General features: G+C 60.5%; 1 protein-coding gene across 2 annotated transcripts in view; it reads left to right on the plus strand.

Moving 5' to 3' along the window:
- The window catches only part of STRN4 (striatin 4), a 25,960-nt gene extending 5,440 nt beyond the window's left edge, over window positions 1–20,520 (plus strand). The window contains exons 2-18 of one of the 2 annotated variants that reach the window (XM_059045452.2): window positions 1,863–1,966; window positions 2,463–2,536; window positions 3,456–3,534; window positions 5,388–5,585; window positions 7,576–7,717; window positions 11,098–11,257; window positions 11,844–11,957; window positions 12,295–12,410; window positions 14,656–14,831; window positions 14,936–14,983; window positions 15,344–15,465; window positions 16,673–16,843; window positions 16,998–17,138; window positions 17,593–17,691; window positions 17,875–17,961; window positions 19,252–19,487; window positions 19,755–20,520. In XM_059045452.2, the coding sequence (XP_058901435.1) occupies window positions 1,863–1,966; window positions 2,463–2,536; window positions 3,456–3,534; window positions 5,388–5,585; window positions 7,576–7,717; window positions 11,098–11,257; window positions 11,844–11,957; window positions 12,295–12,410; window positions 14,656–14,831; window positions 14,936–14,983; window positions 15,344–15,465; window positions 16,673–16,843; window positions 16,998–17,138; window positions 17,593–17,691; window positions 17,875–17,961; window positions 19,252–19,421 (2,001 nt within the window). In that variant the 3' untranslated portion in view covers window positions 19,422–19,487; window positions 19,755–20,520. The remainder of the gene's footprint in view (window positions 1–1,862; window positions 1,967–2,462; window positions 2,537–3,455; window positions 3,535–5,387; window positions 5,586–7,575; window positions 7,718–11,097; window positions 11,258–11,843; window positions 11,958–12,294; window positions 12,411–14,655; window positions 14,832–14,935; window positions 14,984–15,343; window positions 15,466–16,672; window positions 16,844–16,997; window positions 17,139–17,592; window positions 17,692–17,874; window positions 17,962–19,251; window positions 19,488–19,754) is intronic. The other variant, XM_059045453.2, reaches the window with a different exon arrangement.
- The last annotated feature ends 654 nt before the right edge of the window (window positions 20,521–21,174 follow it).

Raw genomic sequence — 21,174 nt, forward strand, 5'->3', positions numbered from 1 at the left:
ATATTTGTGGAGTGAATAAATGAATGAATTATACTTTTGTCATAGATTAGTGTACACATATGCCCTTTTTTTTTGCGGGACGCGAGGCTCTCACAGTTGTGGCCTCTCCCGTTGCGGAGCACAGGCTCCGGACGCGCAGGCTCAGCGGCCATGGCTCACGGGCCCAGCCGCTCCGGGGCACGAACCCGTGTCTCCTGCATCAGCAGACGGACTGTCAACCACTGCACCGCCAGGGAAGCCCATATATGCCTTTTAATTTTTTCAGAAGGAAGCCTACCATTGCAATTATGCCTGTGGGGTAAATTCCTTAGAAGTGGAAGTGCTAGGACAAAAGGCATGTACATTTAACATGTTTGTGGATATAGCCAGATTGCCCTCCCGGAAGGGTTTGTCAATTTATGGCGCCACCAGTGGTGTCTGAGTGTAGCTGTTTCCCCAGCCCCCGGCCCTGGCCAGTGCTCGGCAATACTTAGTGCACATCTGGTTCTCTGCTAACCTGCGGGAGAGACCTGGTCCCTGGAGCAGGACAGGGGTGATAGGAGGCCTGTGGGCACAGGCCTGTGCTGTGCTCCAAGTGCTGGGGGCAGATAGGTCAGGGCCCTTTGAGCCCCAAGGCGAGGAAGAGGCATGTTCATGGGCGTCTGAGAGGCCGCCAACAACGGACAGTCCTTGAGCACGAGGCTTTGGGAATGTTCACCGCCTGGAAAAGGTGTCTGGGGCGACTGGGGGCTTCTGGGGGAGTTGTTGAAGATCTTCAATAAGCATTTGATGTGTGAGGATTGGCTCCCGGAAGATGCAGCTGCCTGTGGGGCAGGAGGCCTGTAAGCCACAGACAGCTCTGCTCGACGGGCCTCAGGCCTCAGAGGGATCCTAGCTCTCTTAAAGAACTGGGCCCATTTCAAGACTCTAGAAGCACAGACAGGGAGAATACAAATAATAAGAGGTAGGAGCTGGCATTTGTTAGCCTTTCTTCTGTGCCAGGCTTTGGACTGAGAAGAACTTAACACGTGAGGGGAAACGGAGGCTCAGAGAGGGCCAGTGACCTGCCTAAGATCACGCAGCGAGTCAGTGGCCGAGCCAAGCCTGGAGCTCAGGCGGTCCTAGCCTGGGACAGAGGAGCCCAGGGGAGAAGCCAGGGAGGAGCCCTGCGCTCAGGGCTTTGGCACTGGGCTTCCGGAACCTGGTCAGGGGCCAAGATCCTGCCTCGAAGGCCGTTGACCCGGTGTCTCCAAAAGACCTGGTGACAGACCAGAGCAGACTGGGGCAGCTCATGCCAGCAGACAGTGTGAAGTGGTTGGCAGGGGCCCTGGGTCATGGCTGTGGCACGTCTCCCTCACCCTGGGCAGACTGTAGTGGAAAGGTTGGTCCCCACCGTGGGGGTCGGGTGGGGAAGCTTTCGCGCTGCAACGGGAGCTGAGCCGAGCCACCCACTCTTGTCCCTAAATGCCAGAAGTAGCTTCCCACGCCTCCCAGAGACAGATGCCCTGGTAGGAGTAGTGGCACGCCACCAGCAGCAGCCCGAGGGACAGCACCTGCCTGAGGCAGGGGAGGAGGCGCCCAGGGCTGTTAATGCCGCCCTGGCCCACCTCCTCCGCAGAGGAGGGACCAAGTTAGGCCCAGGCTGTCCCTATTTAATTTCAGGGGCTAAGGGCTTCTCTTCAGTTGTTTCATTGCGGGTGGCATGGAGACAGATCCAGCCGCCCGTTCACTGCTCCATGGAACCCTGCCTCAGCCTGAAGAAGTGGCTGCTGTGTGTCGCCGTGGGGGCAGGGCTGCAGCTGATTGTTCCTGAGTGAGTGAGGGACACATGTCAGTGAGCCTGAGCCCTGCTGTTTTCCTGTCTCCCTCTCTCCCCCCCGCAGGCTCAGGTGGCCTTCCTCCAGGGAGAAAGGAAGGGGCAAGAGAATCTCAAGACAGACCTGGTGCGGCGGATCAAGATGTTAGAATATGCACTGAAGCAGGAAAGGTGAGCCCTGCTGTCCCCGGTCCTGCCTTCAGGGACCAAGCCTTTGGGGTCAAGCGTTCTCTTCCGCATCACCCAGTCCTGCGTGGTTCCAGGAGAGGGGCGCAGAACAGGAAAAAGCGGGTGCGATTCGGGGTCAACAGCTGATGACAGTATTCATACCGGTGGTGGCCCACTGCGTGCCAAACACCGATATTCATTGTCTCATTGATCCCTTCCAGTGGCCTGATGGGTACGGGTGGGGCTTCCGGGAGGGTGAGGACTTCTTCAAGGACTCTGGAGCTGGGCTAGCAACCCAGTTTGCCTGACTCCAAAGAGTGGGCTCTTCACAGTGCCATCGGTGATGCCTCCTCGCCCGGGCTGCTTCCTAATCCGGGCAGTTCAGCTTCAGAGGGAGGAGAGCTGATTAGAGAGAGCCTGGGATTTGGGATTCCTGAGGTGGGGGCTGGCCCCGTCTACTCTTCCGCGTCTCTCACTGGTTAATCGCTTGATCTTTTAGGGCCAAATATCATAAATTGAAATTCGGGACAGACCTGAACCAGGGGGAGAAGAAACCAGAACTGTCGGAACAAGGTACCCGCCCCCGATCCTCCCCTCTTGCCCCCTCCCAACAAAACCGAACGCGACAGAGGAAAGCTGCGTCCGCCTGCGCCTGCTCCACAGAAAGCGGGGCTTGGCCGGGGTGGGGAGGGGCTGGGCCTCACTCTCAGCGGGTCCTGTGCGGGGCGCTCGGGGGAGTGGGGCAGGGGGTGAAGAAGGCTGGGAGTCTGCCTGCTGGCCCTGTGTGAGACAGACAGACACACAGGGCCCGACAGTCTGCGCTCCTGGAAGGAGGCCTCGGTTCATCATCAGGGAAGTAGGGAAGGCCCTCCAGGTACAGGGAAGAGTGTCCTGGAGCGGAGACGCGAAGGAGTGTGGTGTGTTCACGGGGTCAGGGCTTTCGAGGCCAGGCTGACAGTGATCGTTGTTCTTCACGTCAGACGCCTCCGACCGGAGTGTGAGTTCCACCAGGGCAGGGATTTTTGTTGACGGATGTAGTCCAGGCACCTAGCCGGGCACATAGTAGATGCCCGGTAAATATTCGACGAATAAAACAAACGGATTGTCTCATTTAATCCTCACGACGATCCCAAGAGGTAGATGCTGAGGCTATTAACTTCGTTTCTCAGAAGAGGAAACTGAGGCTCAGGTAGACTAACCTGCTCAAGGCCACACAGCCGGGAAGCAGCAGAGCCAGGCTGGGACACGGTCAAGTCTGCCCGTTCGCTCAGAACTGAGCCCATTTCCCGTGTGGGGAAAATAACATAAGTAGAGCCTGAGGATAGTCTGGGAACGGTTGGGAAAGTGACCCAGAGACTAGAGAGGAGGAGCACAGGGGCAGAGGGAGGCTTCAGGCGCTCTCAGGAAGGGGCTCCAAGGACGATGGAGGAGGTGATGGGTGCGTGGTGGTGCCCTGGCCAAGACAGCCTGCTCCCTTCTCTCCACCCTCCAGTCTCCAATGGCCCGGTGGAGTCGGTCACCCTGGAGAACAGCCCGCTGGTGTGGAAAGAGGGGCGGCAGCTTCTCCGACAGTGAGTGTGTGGAGGGCAGGGTGGAGGCTGGGGGGTGAGGAGACATGTGTGGCTTGGGAGATAAGCCCGAAGACTCCACAGTGCTTCCTGTCCCCACCGGGGACCCTGAGCTGTCAGGATCCCTGCTGGCCACCCTGTCGGGGAAAGCAAGGGAAGACTCCCCGCAGGAGGCATGTGGGGGGGGGGGTCCCCACTCACGCGACCCCAAGTGCTTCTGTGCCTTTTTTCCCCCAGGGGTAATGTTAAATTGTTGTTTATTAAAGAGATGTGTGTGTTTTAGAAAACTTGGGAAACATAGGGAAACAGAAAGAAAAGAATAAAAATCACTCATAATTCCACCACCCCAGGAATTTCATGCCCCTGTAAACATTTTGGCACATATGCTTTCTCTTCCGTGGATATGTATTTGTGCTTCTGTGAGTGTGTGTGTGTTTTAGAAAAGCCGGGGCTCCCCCTTCGCAGTGTTTCATGATGCACTGCGTTTGCTCAGTGTGGTGAACGTCTTCCCACGTTTTAGTTACGTTGCATCATTTCAAGACCTGTATAGTAGCCTGTCACGTGGATAATCATAACTTCCTGTGGCCAGTCTCTTCTTGTGTATCTCGTTGAAGGTGTTTTTTCAGTAGACAGTGTGGCAAGCGCCAGGAACTTATTTGTCCGTATCCTTGATTTCCTTAAGCTGAATATATATATATATATATCTGGGAGTGCAGTTGCTAGCTTAAGGGGTATGCAGACAGTGACAACAGAAAGATCATTGCAGGCGACGCTTGCCGGGTACCTGTCATGAGCCTGACACCGCGCTAAACGCTTTGCACACAAGGATTCCTCACATAAACCCCCGTGTGGTGTAACTGTTAGCACTCCCCTCATTTTCACAGATGAAAAAACCGAGGGGCAGAGAGGGTGTCTGTTTATGGAAGGTCACAGCTCATCAGCGGAGGGTCTGAGGTGTGATCTCGGGCAGCCTGTCCCCAGGGCCCAACTCCTTCCGCACCACACCTTCCTCCACTGGTGGGGCGGGGAAGCGTCAGACGCACACAGGCACCCGAAATGAGATAGCAGGCCAGACAGCAGGCTGAGGCAGGCACTGTCTGACGTTCCCAAAGGGACAGCAGGGTCAGGCTCAACAGAAGAGGCTCTGGAGGTGCCTCCTGAGGACCAGCATGGGACTCTGTCTCCAGTCTTTTGAAGCCACACGTATTTTCAGCTTTTAGACCAGTCCCAGCTGGCTTCGGTTCCTGTAATTGCAGAAGTAATAAATGCTCATTCGTAGAAGTGAGTAGAGTCAATGCCAGAAGTTCCCATTAATATCCCCAAGCTCGCTCTCCAGAGGTCACTGCTCTTAAGCTCAGTGTGTTTCTCTCTAGGCCTGGCGAGGGGCGTGATACAGATGTGTGTTTGTGTGTGGTCTGTACTTACACGCACGTTCTTTTTTTCCCACAAACACTTGAATTGTAAGGAACACCTAACTTACAGTTTTTGTTCCACTGTTCATCCCGGCCCTCTTTCCTTGGCGCTCTGCTCTGTTTATCGTGTGCGTGGTGTCCCGGCAGTCATTTGCTTCCACAGCCCTCAGCGGCGGACGTGTAATTTGGCCCCTGCGTTTTGGGTCACCCGTATGTGCAGTGTCTCCTCGAGCATCTCTGATGTCACAGTGCCCGTGCAGGAAGGCGTCCACTGGAAATAGTCTCAAAGGGGAAACGGTGGGGTCAGGGGTATGCTTCTTTGAAATTTTTATGTATAGTCTGAAGTTGCTCCTCCAAAAAGCCTGGCCCAGTTTGCATCGGCCCCCCGCAGCATATGAAGAAGCCACAAGGCGCCTGACCCGCCCTGGTTCTGCCTCCCCGCAGGTACCTGGAAGAGGTGGGCTACACCGACACCATCCTGGACATGCGGTCCAAGCGCGTGCGCTCTTTACTGGGCCGCTCGTTGGAGCTCAACGGGGCCGTGGAGCCCAGCGAAGGGGGCCCCAGGGCCACGCCAGGCCCCGGGGGACTCAGCGGCGGCGAGTCGCTGCTGGTGAAACAGATCGAGGAGCAGATCAAGAGGTGAGCCCTTGGGTCTGGCGGGTGCATCCCCGTGTGCCTTCTCCGTCCTGAGGAAGTCAGCCACGCTCTAGGGGCTGCTTCCTTCCTGGCGTGTATCGTGGGCTCCTCCGTCCCTTCCTTGTGGGGTGTCTGGGTTCTGTCTGGGTCCCCTGGGTTCCCCTCCTGGGCGTCGCCTCGGTGCCGCTGTGCGTCACGGCTCCCGCTGGCCCGGCCCCCCCGAGGCTCAGGCCTGAGTGCTCCCCAAGAAACACCGAGCCCCTGCTGAAGGCAGACCCCGGGCCACACGCCAGGACGGGGGGATGAGGGGGGCACAACATGTGGTCTCCGCCCCCAGAGAGCTCTCATTTGTTCATTGTAATTTGTCAAAATAAATAACTTAATGGGTGGTGACGTGAGGGGCTATATAAAAGGCAGTGAGAAAGAGTGATGGGAGAAGTAGTACTGCTTCGGATGGGGTGACATCTGGGCAGAGAGCTGCACGGAGTGGAGGCTAAGCCACCCAAGTAGCTGGAAGGATAGGCGGAGGGAACAGCAAGTGTAAAGGTTCCGGGACGGGAAGGGCCCGGAACGTTCCGGAGCGGGCAGAGAGGCCGGTGTGGCTGCAGTGGCGTGAGCACATGGGGGCTGTGGTCTGCGGTGCACCGGAATCTCCGGAGTCAGATCACACGGGCCCTCACGGGCCGCGAGAAGGAGCTCGAAGTCTGGGGTTGTGGGAAGCCAGTGGTTTCGAGCAGGGGTGTGACATCATCTGATATACCTGGTCTCCTTGGAGAAGGAGAGGCTGACGCAGGGTCAGGGTGGGAGCCGGGAGGCCGGACAGGAGACTCCTGCAGATGTCCAGGAAAGAAATGATGGACATTAGCAGTGGAGGGGTGAGAAGGGGTCCGCTTCTCGGTGGGTTTTTAGGGTGAGCCGACACTATTTAATGGACTGCCTGTGGGGGGAGAGGAAAAGAAACTAGGGGTGACTGAAGGGTGTGGTCTGAGCAGCTGGGAGCTGCACTGACCCAGATGGAGGAGACAAAGGGTGGGGGGGCTTCAAGGGGGCCGTTCAGGACGAGTGGAGTTTGAGGTGCCTGTTTGACCCCCAGCGCGAGGGGCGGGGCGCTTGACTCCTAAACATACGTCCAGTTCACCAGCACATGGGCGGGTTTGAAAGCCACGGGACTTGGCAGTCACTGAGGCAGAGGGCATCGATGGTGCCGAGAGGAGGTCCGAGGACTGAGCCCTGGGGGGTCCAGCAGAGGAGGCCAGGCCGAGGCAGCTAGAGAGCGGGCGGAGAGCCCGGGCGCAGCGTCCCGGCGGAGTGGCAGCCATCCACCCGGGCAGTTGACAAGAACTCTCTGGGGCATCAGCCCAGTAGCAGAAAAGGAGGATGTTGGCATTTATCTGGACTTCAAATTCGACCCTCCTTTCTGCCCCGGAGTCAGGTTTGGAAAATAACCTCCTTCGCTAAAACTTGTCATCCCAATGGAGCCATTAAACAGCGGGCCGGGGTGGACAGGGGAGCAACGTCTGTCAGTGGGGAGAGTGCAGGCTGTGAGGGGCCCGAGTGACCATGGAGTGACCGGTTCCTCGTTCTGGCTGGGTTTGTCCCCGCCCCTCGCCCGCTCTGTGCTCGTGGTTTGAGGGCGCCGTGCGGACGGGGGCTGCTGAGTCAGTGGCGCTTCGTTGTCTAGCTCTCCTTCTGCCGCAGCATGTGCCCGGGCTGTGCCGTCAGGGTTGGGGGCTAGTCTGGAACTCAGGGTCAGCTCAGTGAGGGGTTGGGCCTGACCTGTGGTCCCAGTGAGGGTTCCAGCTGGGGTGTGTCAGGCAGAGGCTGGGCTTGAAGCCCTGCGTGGGATCAGAGTCAAGGTTCCTCCGGGGTCAGGGTGGGCTCGGCACTCCTGAGAGCCGGGTCCAGGCTCTGGCCCCCAAGCCTCGGTGCTCTCCCACCTGAGCTTTGTCACCTGGCAGGACTAATTCCCCCTCTGCCCCCCTGTCGTGGGCAGGAATGCAGCCGGCAAAGACGGCAAGGAGCGCTTGGGTGGCTCAGTGCTGGAGCAGATTCCCTTCCTGCAGAGCTGCGAGGATGAGGACAGCGACGAGGACGACGAGCTGGACGGCGTGCAGCACAAGAAGCAGCGCGTGAAGGTGAGCCCGTGAGCCCGGGGGGGTGCCCGCCCCTCTGCAAGAGGACCCTTGCTGTGCGTGCAGAGCAGAGCGCCTCTGTGCCTGCTCTGGGGCGGCCTCTCAGGACTGGTCTGTGTCCTGATCGTGTCCCTTCCCTGGGTCCCCGTCTGCTGTCCCGCCGTGCCATTGCCTCAGGTACCTTGGGAGGTGCCTAGGACTTTTCTATCAGGGCCGACCCCTTCTCCACCTGCACCCCCGTCATTCTCTCCATCCTCCCTCCTTGGGCTCAGATGTAACCGAGGGGCCTTTCCTGAATCTCCAGGTTAGGCCAGCTCTGAGATGCCCTCTCACAGTGTGCTCTCCTTCCGGCCAGCCTGACCACAGTCGGACTTAGAAATGTTTTGGTGTGACTCTGCCTCTGTCTCCTACAGTAGATTGTGAGCTCCATGAGGCAGGGACTGTGCGAGTCTTTTACTGTTCTCTCCCCAGCACCCGGAGGGAATGTGGCCGGGCCCAGGGCTCAGCCTGGAGCCGGGTCGGGGGACTCCATCCTTCATAGGATGTGAGTGTCCAGTCTGCCGTTGGTGGCAGGACCCAGGCCCAGGGACACTGCCTGCAAGGTAGAGTCCACATCTCAGCTTGGCCAGGAGATACGGCCCCCACCGCATTTCACCCCGCTCCATAATTGCCATCCTGACGGCGCTGTCCTTACGCGGGGCCGGGTCCCATCTGTCCAGTAAACATCCATGTGGGCCTCCATGGGCCAAGCTCTGTGCTGGCAGTGAGGACATGGAGACACCGAGGTCCGGTCCCGACGTGGAGGAGCTTGGGGCCAGTGCGGGCTTCTGGGTAGTCACAGGCAGGGGGACGTGCCACCGTGGATGCAGGGACACGTGCCCAGGAAGGGGAGCCTGTGGGAGATGGCCTCAGGGGCTTTCCTTGACCCAGCCTTCCCACCCGAACTCCAGCCCTCCCTCCTCAGACTCACCTCAGACACCCCCCTCCTCCAGGAAGCCTTGTCTGACTCGCCCTTGCTCCCCCTGCCCCCACAGGGTCAGGAGGCTCCTGTGGGCTCCCCCGGCCTGACCGGGACCGTTCTGGGTCCTCCCTGTCTGGTGTCAAGTCTGTCCTGGCCTCAGCTCTGTGTCCAGTGTCCCCAGCGTGGCTCAGCGCAGGGTCGCGCGCAGGTCAGGCGCTCAGTGAACGCACCGAGGGGAACGGATTGCACGGGGCCGGCGCACTGGCACTGGGGTTGCAGGAAAAGGCAGGGTGTCATGGAGTCCGGGGTCGCTAAGCTTCTCCCTTGGTCCAGAACGCCTCGTCCCTCCTGCCCCCTGTCGGGATTTTCACTCGTTTTGCCGGTGTCGCCTCAGCCTCCTCTGGAAACCCTCCTCACTCCTCTCTGCTCCTCCCGTCAGAAATGATTGTGGACTCCCCTCGGCCTTTGTCAGTCACCGCCTAGGGGTCCCATGCTTCCCCAAGCCCTCTGTCTCCACACAGCAGACCTTCAGTGACCGGACCCTCATTCAGGAGACCTGCCCGTGACTCCCAGAGCAGCCGTGGCCTGGCTCTGTAACTGGGCACATGATTCTCTTTGCCTTGGCTTCAGTCTCAGGGGCTAATAGTCCGTGTCTCTGGGTTGTTGCGGAATTAATTAAAACGAGTTCATGCGTACAAAGCCCTTGGCTGCACAGTGGCTGCTGGGCCAGGTGCTCGGTGGCACCAGTATTAGCAGTGCTTGGCAGGGGCCTGGCACTAACAGTGATTGCAGGACGTGACCGTATAGGGCCCCTCTTGTGGACTGAGCCCTGCCATTATCTCTCTGGGCAGGCTGTCTGAACCTTGACCCTGGGTCTTCTCCCAGGAAGGAAGAGGAAGGCACTCACGTCCCATCCCCCTCCTCCCACACAGGCCAGAGGCTGGCCCTCCACATGCCTGAGCCTCTGCGAGGAGGGGCATCAGCCATGCCCTCGAGGAATTCACAGTCTGAGTGAGGCTGGGCCCAGGCAGGGAACACTTAGGAGGGAGAAAGAAGCCTTCCTGGAAGAGATGGTGTTTGGAACCAGTGGTCTCCAAAGCACTTAAAGCAGAACTCGGATTCAAAACGGTATTTGAGGGCTTCCCTGGTGACGCAGTGGTTGCGAGTCCGCCTGCCGATGCAGGGGACGCGGGTTCGTGCCCCGGTCCGGGAAGATCCCACATGCCACGGAGCGGCTGGGCCCGTGAGCCATGGCCGCTGAGCCTGCGCGTCCAGAGCCTGTGCTCCACGACGGGAGAGGCCACAACAGTGAGAGGCCCGCGTACCGCAATAAAAACCCCAAAAAACCTGTATTGGAAAATTCTGAAACTCCCTTAAGCCATTTAAGTGCAGCCTTTGAAGTGCCAAGTACACAGCTCCCGGATGGCACTTTATGTAAAACACAGTGATGCTTAACGCCACAAGAGGGTAAAGAATCATACGCAAGATGTCACTTCGTGAGGCTGCATCTCAAAGGTGTCCGTGTGGGATTTGGTCCAAGCTTGTGAATTGAGGAAAACAGGATGATTTGGTTCTTGCTCCTGCTTCAGACCGACTGTGGGAAATAGCACACTCGGTATTCACTCGTCCAGCATTCTGTTTCTCAACGTGGAGGAATAGGGGTGTTTTCTCTTATTCTAAAAGTAGCTCCTGCTTGTTACGTAAGAAAACAAAAATTCAGCCAGGGTAGAAAGTTATAAGGAAGACTTGGAGGACCTCAGGTAATCTCACACCCCAGAGCCGTCTTGGCGTATAAGGAACGGCTTGGACCTGCTGACCTGGGCGAGGGCCTTCACTCTGCTCAGTCTCAGTTTTCCTTGTCTGGAATATGGGGATAATAATTACAATAATGGTAATTATTCATGGGGTTGTGAAATCATATATGTGAAGCTTATTCAGTGCACTGAAGAACGTAGAGAGGCTGGCGCAGTAAGTGTTCATTATTATTACTGTTGTACCCGTGGATCTGCTCTCACTTTGACTGAGCGCCTCCTTCCACTCGTAGACACACATATATCTTCCCTCGCCCCCGAAACAGGATGTCATATTATCTGACATTTTTTCACGAGAAGTACTGTGCTGGGGGGGCGGGGCATGGGGGAGCAGGAACAGCCTGAGTGAAAGCCAGGAGGGGGGCCCTGTGCGCGGATCGCTGCTGGAGGCGGCAGGAGCGGAAGGGTCTCCAGAGCCAGGCTGGGGGAGCAGCTCCTCCCGTGAGGAGCAGCCCTGAATGCTCCCAGCAGGGGGAGCACGGCATCAAAGTGTGGGGCTGGGGCGGACCCTGCCGGCCGAGGCCAGGAGCCTTGGTTTCTCTGTTCCTGGAGACTGGGTGGGCTTGGGCCCATGCAAGAGCCCCTGACCCCTGGTTGTCTCCACGCCCCAGCTGCCATCCAAGGCCCTGGTTCCCGAAATGGAGGACGACGACGAGGAGGACGACTCAGAGGATGCCATCAACGAATTTGATTTCCTGGGCTCAGGAGAGGACGGAGAGGGCTCTCCAGACCCCCGGCGATGCACCGGAGAGGGGACCCACCATGAACTGGGTGAGTTGGGGGTTTTCTGGCCCACCTTCCTCACTGCGGGCACACACAGCCGCCTGCAGCTGCTTCCTGCCCCAGGGTCTCCACCGGACGGATACACTTCCTGAGAGGAGGGTGGCCGAGGAGAGCGGGAGGCCTGCACCACGATGGCCAGGCCTTCACTCCTTCCCTGGAAAACCCCTGTGGGGACACAGGCAGGCCCGGCTCTTCCTGAGGCAGGGCCTCCAGCCCTCTGCTCGAGCAGCCAGTTGTTGGCGGACCTCGGAGTGGGCGGGGTGGACAGGATGCAGACCCGGAGTGGGGAAGGCAGACGGGGCAGTGCTGCTGCTGCTTCCTGTTCTGTGACTCCAAGCTACGAGGCCCTCGGGGGTCATGTAGGATGGCTGGGGACTGAGGCCCCAGCAAGGGCAGCCCATGCAGTGTCCCATCTCAGTCTGTCTCCTCTGCCCGCCCGCCATCCCCACCCAGAGCCTAGGGCTTCCCGGCCTCCCCACAGCTGCAGGAGAGCTCTCGGTGGTGGGGAAGGCATTGCCTGCACGTGGCTGAGTGAACCAGTCAGTAACTCCTGCCCTGTGCCTTGTCCCTGCAGAAAGCCGGCGGGTCAAACTGCAGGGAATTTTGGCCGACCTTCGGGATGTGGATGGGCTGCCACCCAAAGTGACCGGCCCACCTCCCGGCACACCCCAGCCCCGGCCCCACGAAGGTAAGAGGCCCCTCCACCCTGGCCCAGTCCTGAGGGGCCCGCGGCAGAGGGAGGCTGCAGAGCTAAGCCCAGGGCTTCTGTGTCCTCAGGGTCGAGGCCCAGCCTCTAGTCTGCAGCCTCCCTGTCCCAAAAGTTCGTCTGTCTGTCTCTGTCTCCCTCTCTTCTTGTCTGTCCTGCCCTGTCTGTCTCTCCCTGTCTCTTTCTTTCCAGCTGTGATTCTTGACCTTGTCCTCTCCCTGTCTCTCTTTCTCACTCCTTACCTCTCTCTCTGCCTCTCTCTGTCTTTCTCTCTTTCTCCCTGCCCCTCTCTGCGCCCTCCCTCCCCTCCCCCTACCAGGTTCCTTTGGCTTCTCCTCAGACGTTTTCATCATGGACACTATCGGGGGCGGGGAGGTGAGCCTGGGGGACTTGGCAGATCTCACCGTCACCAACGACAACGACCTCAGCTGTGATGTAAGTTCTCAGGGTGCCCCCCCCCCCCGCCACAGGCCCCCATGGGGCGTCGGCACAGTGCCGGGCCTGGCTGAGCTCTGACCGCGTGCCCGGCCTGTGCCCAGCCCCTCACACACGAGGACGACGTGAGATCATTCGCCAGCTCACTGTTTCACAGAGGGTGCCGACACAGGCAGGTGGTGGGACTTGACTGGGGTCACCGAGGTGCCTGGCCTAAAAGGCTCTGGCGCCTGTGTTTAAACCATGCTGCCAGGCTCCTTCTCCCGGCGATGCTCCCTCCCACCCTGGGCTTCCGTGCACCTCAAGTCTGGGACCCACCGCAGGCAGGAGGCAAGGGTGAAGGGGGTGCTGAGTCAAAGTACAGCATCAGAGGAAGGGGGCTTTGGGCTGGCGGCAGTTAGGGTAAGAAAGTCTGTGCAGGAGGTGAGAATTGAGCTGACTTTGGAAGGGAAGGCGACTTTATTTATTTGTTTGTTTATTTATTTATTTGCACGAATCCCATTCATTTTATTTTTATTTTATTTAATTTATTTTTGGCTGCACTGGGTCTTCATTTTTGGGTCTTCGTTGCTACACGTGGGCTTTCTCTAGTTGCGGCAAGTGGGGGCTACTCTTCATTGCAGTGCGCGGGCTTCTCATTGTCGTGGCTTCTCTTGTTGCAGGGCTCAGGCTCTAGGCACGCGGGCTTCAGTAGTTGTGGCTCGTGGGCTCTAGAGCGCAGGCTCAGTAGTTGCGGCGCACGTGCTTAGTTGCTCCATGGCATGTGGGATCTTCCCGGACCAGGGCTCAAACCCATGTCCCCTGCATTGGCAGGCAGATTCTCAACCACTGTGCCACCAGGGGAGTCCCTGGGAAGGTGACTTTAAACCACAAAACAAAAAATCAGGCCGATCTGGTATGTTGGGCTGGAATGAAGGGAGGCCTTAGAGCCGGTGTCCTGAGATCCGTGGCCCGGCCTCTGGCTATCTGGGCATCTCTGAAACGGGTGCGTGTGAGCATGTTGCTGTGGCAGGACGTTTACCACAACTTCTAGCAAGATTTCAAGTGACTCCAGCAAGGGTAGAACACTGCCGTGGGGTGTTGGGGAACGAGACTGGAGCGGAGGCTTTGAGCAGGGAGCACGCTGCAGGGCTCCTCTGCTCTCCCCGACGTGAGACCCACCCCCACAGGGCAGCGTGCATGGGAGGGGGTAGACCCTCCGGCCCGAACTTCCGTGGCAGAAGCGGTGACCTTGGAGGACGGAGCCCAGATGAAGGGTTTCATCAGGGGTACACCTCATCTTGGGGCAGAGCACTGAGGCTTGACTGACAATCTGCTCGTCTCCTTTCCCGAGTGGCCCTCCCCAGGTTCCCCACCCGGAGAGTGACACCATCGTCCACCAGGACCTGTGGGGTGTCTCTGGGACTCTCCCTCAGAGGCCTATTGATTGGGCTTCCCAGTCTGTCCCCACTGTGTGCTTGTCCCCGTCTCCACTCCACAGCATCTGCTCTGCCTCTCCTCTCCCTGGGAGACTTCCCTCAGGACCTCTTCACCTCTCTCTCTACAGGCACTCTTGCCTTCCCCAGTCGAGCCCCACCACGGGGTGGCCGGAAGAAGCTGTGTCATTTCCTTGCTCTAAACCCTTCTGTGGCTCCCCTGCTGCTTGGGATGGGCTGCACATTCCTGAGCGTGGGCCACTATTGTGGCTCTGGCCAGCCCTCCTGGCCTCGTCTCCTGCCGCGCTCTCCCTTGCTTTCTGCATCCCAGGCCTCCTCTCAGGCTCAGGATCCATCCTTGCTGCCTCTGCCCCAGGGACTTTGCACATGCAGTTTCCATCCTCTGTCCCCTCCCCTTATCTGGTTACGTCCTGATGGCTCGTCAGTTCCTCAGGGAAGCATTATTGACCACCCCCCAGAGGAGGACAGGCTGCCCCGTACCTCCTCTCAGTGCATTTGTAATTTGTGGCACTGCTCTCAGTTCATAATCCTCCGCACTATGGAGACATCTGATTGTCTCCCCCAGGCTCCCTCTGCATGGTGAGATCCCCAGGGTTTGGGCTCCCCTTTGCCTCCCCAGAAGCCAGCCCAGTCCCTGCACACTACAGGCTCTTGCTGAGTGAGTGAGGAGACACTGCAGGCAAGGAGGAAGTGGGAGAGGGCCGGGCTGGAGGCCAGTCTGTGAGGTGCCCCGTGTGGGGCTGGGAGTTTGGTGTCTGCGGGACAGCTGGGATGGACGAGCAGACTCTGAGGCGGTTCCCCCACCCCAGCTGTCTGACAGCAAGGATGCCTTTAAGAAGACCTGGAACCCCAAATTCACCCTCCGCTCCCACTACGACGGCATCCGCTCCCTGGCTTTCCATCACAGCCAGTCGGCTTTGCTAACTGCTTCCGAGGACGGCACGCTCAAGCTCTGGAACCTGCAGAAGGCGGTCACGGCCAAGAAGTGAGGAGCGGCCCCAGGGTGGGGCGGTGGGGAGGGCATCTGGGCGCAGGGGACAGGGTGCTGAGGGGCTCCCAGCGACACCCAGCTCCTCTGTCTCCCCCCAGGAATGCCGCACTAGATGTGGAACCTATCCATGCCTTCCGGGCTCACAGGTAGGGAAGTGCCCCCAAAGGCAGCCTGCCCCTTGGCCCACTCACTGCCATTCTGGGGGCTGAGGCAGGGTGGCAGGAGGGCTCTGAGTCCCTGTGACCCTCTGCACACACCCACCTCGCTCGTGGCGCTCTGCAGACTTTCGGTGCCCCCGTAGCTGGTTCTCAGCACAGCCTTCGGAGGAGGAAACAGACACGGGGAGTGGGACAGGCACCTTGCCTGGATGGCACCACCAGAGGTCCAGACGCTGGCTTCCTTTTTGACAGCCTTGAAAAATGCTAGTGGAGCACTTCAGGGTCCTGTGGGGGACGGGGAGCCTGGAGTTTTTCGTCTCCCCGCTTCACCCAACTGGTATCCTCCAGGGGCCCCGTGTTGGCAGTAGTCATGGGCAGCCACAGTGAATACTGTTACAGCGGCGGGGCAGATGCCCGCATCCATAGCTGGAAGATTCCAGACCTCAACATGGACCCGTACGACGGTTACGGTGAGGACAGCTCCCTCCCCTGCCTTCCTTTCCCCCACCCACCTGCCACTGGGGCCTCTTGGTTCCCACAGCCCCAGGCTTCACACTGGGTACTGGGGGTGGGCATGCCCAGGGCTCCTGGTCTGGTGAAGCCCGGGCCAAGGCGGTTCAGCACGTGCCCGAGGGTGGGACAGGACGAGGCAGCAGCGGGGCCGGTGGGGGAGTGTCTCGCCGAGGACCTGATTGGGGTTGAGCTTTGGGGCCGGGGACCAGCCCGGGTGAAGGCGTGGTGGGCCTTGGCAGCTCTCTGCGCTCAGCTCTGCCCGCGTCTGCATGGTCAAGCGGAGGGAGCCGGCAAGGAGCAGGCAGAGCAGGTGAGATGGAGACTCTAGCTGGGCCAGGCTGTAGGGAGTTTGGCTGTATCCTTGGGTCACCTTTAAGATTAAGTGGAGAAGTGACCAGACTGTCACATCTGTTCAGTGTCCGTGTCCCTGCCCTCTTACGCCTCTTCTGATAACCCTTTTGATCACGCACATGGCTCTGTACTACAGGCTGTCATGGCAGAGTTTAGAGGTCTGTGTCTCCTCTCAGAGAATGTATACTGTTTTCTGAAGAATAGTCTCACCCTTTCAAAGGTCAAGGGTCAGTCCCAGGCAGCAGCTGCTCTAGGCTAAGCAAGTTGTCACACGTCGGGTGTCAGCAGGACCCAGCCAGAGCACCCTGTGTGGACTCAAGTGACCAGGGAGGCAATGGTGGGAACGACCAGAGGGCTTTGGAGAGACCGGGCAAGGCCGTGCTCTTGGGCAGAAAAGACCGCCGAGACCGAGGGTGGGGCTGACGCACAGGGGCCAGGCTGCAAAGGGTCCCAGGGCCACAGAGCCACCCTTGTCCCTCGTCCCCTTAACTAAGTCCTCAAAGGTATGTCTCGAGCGGCGGCTTTGTGCCGGGCACTAGCGTGGGCCTGCGGGGACGGCAGGGAACAAGGAAATCTCTACCTTCTGGAACTTCCACTCTGGGGCCCCTTCAGAGCCCTAAAACCGTCACAGAACAGCTAGCGGTGAGAGCGGGAGCAGCTCTGAGGGCGTGAGGATTTGGGTACGAAGCCGGGTGAAAGGGCAGCTCGAGCTCAGTGCCTGCGTCTTGGCAGAACTGGTGCTCCGGGGCTGTCCCGGCTGCGGCCGGGGCCGGCGGCCCTGACGCAGCCCTTCTCTCCCTCCGGCGGGCCCAGACCCGAGCGTGTTGAGCCACGTCCTGGAGGGCCACGGGGATGCAGTGTGGGGCCTGGCCTTCAGTCCCACCTCCCAGCGCCTGGCCTCCTGCTCTGCCGACGGCACCGTCCGCATCTGGGACCCCAGCGGCAGCAGCCCAACCTGCCTCTGTACCTTCCCCACAGCGAGCGGTGAGTGGGGGGACATGGGGGTGTGCGGGACCCTGACAGGTGGCACAGGAGCCGTACAGAGCTGGAGGCCCCCAGAGGAGGGGCGCCTCCTGTGCACCCCACACCCAGGGAAGAGCGGGGCCGTTAGGTAGCCTTCTCTCCCCTCCGCCTTCAGATCATGGGACCCCCACCTCAGTGGCCTTCACCAGCACCGAGCCTGCCCACGTTGTGGCCTCCTTCCGCTCTGGCGACACCGTCCTGTACGACCTGGAGGCTGGCAGTGCCCTCCTCACACTGGACTCCCGGGGGAACAGCGGTAAGGGAGGGCCCCGGAGTGCCTCCAGGGCCCCAGTGTCTCCTGTGGCTTTGGTCACCTGCTGCCCAGTCAGTGGGAAGTGGCTGCCCTGCCCCCCTGGGGGTCCTGAGAGGGACAGAGGTCAGGTCCCGGTCAGTGCATGCCGTCATGGACGGCACAGGGCGCTCGGGAGGGCTGACCGGAGAGATGCCACGAGGGACTTGCCCGTGGGCCACTCGGTGGGGCAGAGGAACGTCTTCTTGTTTGCCGTCCCTCCTGCCCGCCCCGAGGCCACACAGGGCCCATCGCACAGGTGAAGCGCTGGGCCCGGGGACAGCGGCCGGAGTGCCCAGCCCTGCGCGCTGTCTAAGCAGAGGGTGGGCGTGGGATGGTGGTTCTCCTCTTATCTTTGTCCTGGTCTCCCTGATTCCCTCCCACCCTCGACCCCTTCCCCTCTCCCTCCTTTTCCTGTCAGGCCCAACCCAGATCAACCAGGTGGTGAGCCATCCAAGCCAGCCCCTCACCATCACCGCCCATGACGACAGAGGCATCCGCTTCCTGGACAACCGGACAGGTGAGGCCCAGCCTTCCTGGCCCCCCCTTCACTCGTGCTCGCGGGGAGCAGGGGTCGACCGGGCTCAGGTGGCAGACCTCCTGGTGTCCACGTTGAAGGCTCAGGGTCCCTTCTAGCCCCTTCACCTTCCCAGGCAAGGCGCAGAGTGGACAGTAACCTGCTGCCCACCCTCTCTCCCTTCAGGGAAATCCGTGCACTCCATGGTTGCCCACCTGGATGCAGTCACCTGCCTAGCTGTGGACCCCAATGGCGTATTCCTGATGTCAGGAAGTAAGTCGGGAGCCTCCTGCCTCCCAGGGAGTGAGGGCGTGTGCCTGTCCCAGCAGGCTGGGCAGAGGAAGAGGAAGAGACCCAGGCTCTGGTCCCGAGGGAGTACTCCGGGGGCTCCCTGAGGGTGGGGAGCTGGTGGGAGTGCTGCCCGGGCAGGGGCCCGGAGCCCCTCCGTGGCTGGAACGGCAGTGGTCGCGAGGGTGGGGACGGCGAAGCACTGCACCGGAGCCCGCGGTGGGCCCTCTCCCACATCATCTCATTGGATTCGAATGAGGTTGGTACTGTTATTCCCACTGCGCAGATGCGGTGACTGGGGCTAGAGAAGTCACTGCACTCGGTCACAGCCCACTGGGTTGCAGGAATTGAAGTTCAGGTTTATCTGACTCTCAGTCCCCACGAGAAATTTTAGCATTTGGTGCACCTGGTGTCTGTGGATAAAGGCACTGAGCCCCAGTGAGCGCAGGGCTGCGCCTCAACGGGATGGGCTGGGACTTGGGCGGATGGAGAAGGGGCTGGAGCTCCCCAGGGGGTGAAGGGTGTGCGCTGGCGGTCACGGAGCCTGCCCTGGGGTGTCAGCGAGCGAGTGCGCACACAGGCGTGAGCAGTGGCAGTGGGGGGCGGGGGGTGGCCCAGGATGGCGCTACAGCTGCCCCGAGGGAGGACGCTGGTTGAGGGGACAGTGAGATCAGGCCCAGGCAAAAATGCAGTAGAGGGCCCAGGGCCCCGCACCGCAGCCCACCGGATCCCCGTAACGCCTAAGTCCGGCGGGCTCCCCGCAGTGGCTCGTGGCCCCAGCGCCTGGCGCAGCCTAGTCCCCCCCACCCCCCGCCTGCCTGCTCAGCCCGTCAGTCTTCAGGACCTGCCCCTGGCTGTCCCCACTGCCTGGAAGGTTCTTCCCCCTGCCCTACCCCCTGGGCCACACGGTCCTCGCACTGACTGACTTGTGCTCACAGCACTTGTGACCACCCGTTCTCTGGTTTACTGTCTCTCGCACACTGGGACGCAGCACCCCAGGGGCAGGGAGGTTTGCCTGTTTTGTTCACCACGCCCCCGGGTGCAGGACACAGTGGGTGCTCAGTGAACAGTCGGTGCCTACACGGCTGGACGATAGGCCGGTCAGAAGGGCAGCCCTTCACACTGGGCATCTGGAGGCAACTGGGCAGAGGAGCGAGCTCCACCCAACTCCCAGGCCTTCGGAGCAGGCCGGCTTCGGGGGGCGGGTCTGGGCAAGGAGGCGGGGGGACCCGGAGCCGCTGGGTGACGGCCCCTCCTGCTCCCACGTCTGCACAGGCCACGACTGCTCCCTGCGTCTGTGGAGCCTGGACAATAAGACGTGCGTTCAGGAGATCACGGCCCACCGCAAGAAGCACGAGGAGGCCATCCATGCTGTCGCCTGCCACCCCAGCAAGGCCCTCATCGCCAGCGCGGGCGCCGACGCCCTGGCCAAGGTCTTCGTATGATGCCCACCTGGCCCCGCCCAGGCCGCCACGCTGGCTGGGGAGCGGGGCTGGGCAGCTGGGACTGAGGTGAGGGGCCAGGTGGGAGGGAGGCTTGGCTGGGGGGGGCAGAAGCCCCTGCGTCCTCACTCCCGATGGGGCCTCACAAACACCCCTTCGCCTGGCATTCCCACAGGGTGCCAAGACCCGAAATCCTAGTCGGGATGCCCTGTGAAAATTGCCAGGGTAGCCCCTGGGCATTCAGAGGAGGGGCTGGGGCCTAGAGGGGCTGGAGCTGCCTGGCCTCTTGCACCCTGGAGGTCGTGGTCCAGTCTCCCCTCCCTCTGTCCCCCATAGGTGACTCCCAGCCTTGGTCTGGAGGCCCCAAGGCCTGGCTTCTGCCTGCCTGCCTTGGAGCCTGGTGGTGCTAACTGGCCCTTTCCCCAGGAGACCCTCCCCTCGGCCCATCCTTCCCCGGGCCTCCCACCGGGGCGTGGCCTCCTTCAGGAATCGCCCTCCAGGATGGTCTCTGGGAATTTTCTCTTCACCCTGACACCCACTCCAGGTCTCTGAGCTGCCTTCTCAGGGGCCATACAGCCAGGGCTGGGTGTCCTTAGGGATTAGCTTTTCCAAGACGCCAGAAGGTGCCAGGTTCTCTCTTTGAACCCCTGACCCCTCCTTTCCGCCTCTCTGGACCCGGGTGGGAGCTGTGCCGGGAGGAGCCCCCGATGCACCCACTCTGGGTCTGCCGGGGCCCTGGAGCCGGCCTGCAGCCGGGCTGTCCTCCGTGGGGGCGCGGGCCTGGCCCACCCTGGGAGCGCGCCCAGTAAACCCCTCCCCTCCAGTTCCCTCAGCACAGCTTTCCAGACACTACCCAACGCCGCCAGGGCCAGTAACTGCCTGGGGAGCTGGTGATGCCCTCGGGGGAGGTGCCCGCCCCTACCTCCCCCCAACACTCCTCCAAGGGCAGCCCCCCAAACCCCCGTGGGGTCACCCATGGGGAGAGATGGCCTTCTCTTGCCCCTCCGTGGTGCATGGAGGGTGGAGCGGGGTCCCCCGGGTCCCCCCTAACTCCCTGTATATCTGTATAAATAAATGGGATTTTAATGGAGCCCCACCCCCACCCCTGTTGTTATCACTGTGTGATAGTCTGTCTGTCTCCTCTCCTGACCCTCCACTCTCTTCCTCTATTTATTTCACTCTCGTTTTTGGGTTCCACCCTGTGCCCTCGGGCCCCCTTCCAGGTTCCTGTTTAGCAGCCCCATTCCCTCTGCCCTGGACTTGCCTGTGAACCTTGTCTCAATAAACCCTTTGGAGTAAGATGGGCGGAGGTGCTGACTCCTGAGGGGACCAGGGACTCGCGGGGAGGAGTAACTGGCTCTGCCAGGGGTGGGTGGGGCTTGGCGAGGGGATGTGATGGGTTGGGGTTTCGTGGTAGGGCGGGGGTGCAGAGAGGGGCCCAGATCTTGGGTGGGGTGTGGGTGGCAGGACGGAAGTGGGGGCAAGGACCGAATCTCCCAGTGCCCCTCCTTTCTGTCCCTAAGCGCTCCCTCCCCAGGGGCTACAGCAGAGCCCTGACTAGCAGATGAAACAATGTGACGGTTCAGCTCCTCATCCCCGCCCCCACCCTGACCCCCGTGTGATGGTTGGTAGTGAGGCCAAAGTGCTAACCCAGAGTCCTGAACGCCCCCCTTCTCTCCCTGCCCCACGCCTGGGCCTACATGGAGTGGGAAAGAAGGGAGACCCTGGGACACGCCCGGGCGGAACACCCCTGCCC

Source organism: Kogia breviceps, chromosome 18 (genome assembly GCF_026419965.1).
Source record: "Kogia breviceps isolate mKogBre1 chromosome 18, mKogBre1 haplotype 1, whole genome shotgun sequence".
NCBI lineage: Eukaryota > Metazoa > Chordata > Mammalia > Artiodactyla > Physeteridae > Kogia > Kogia breviceps.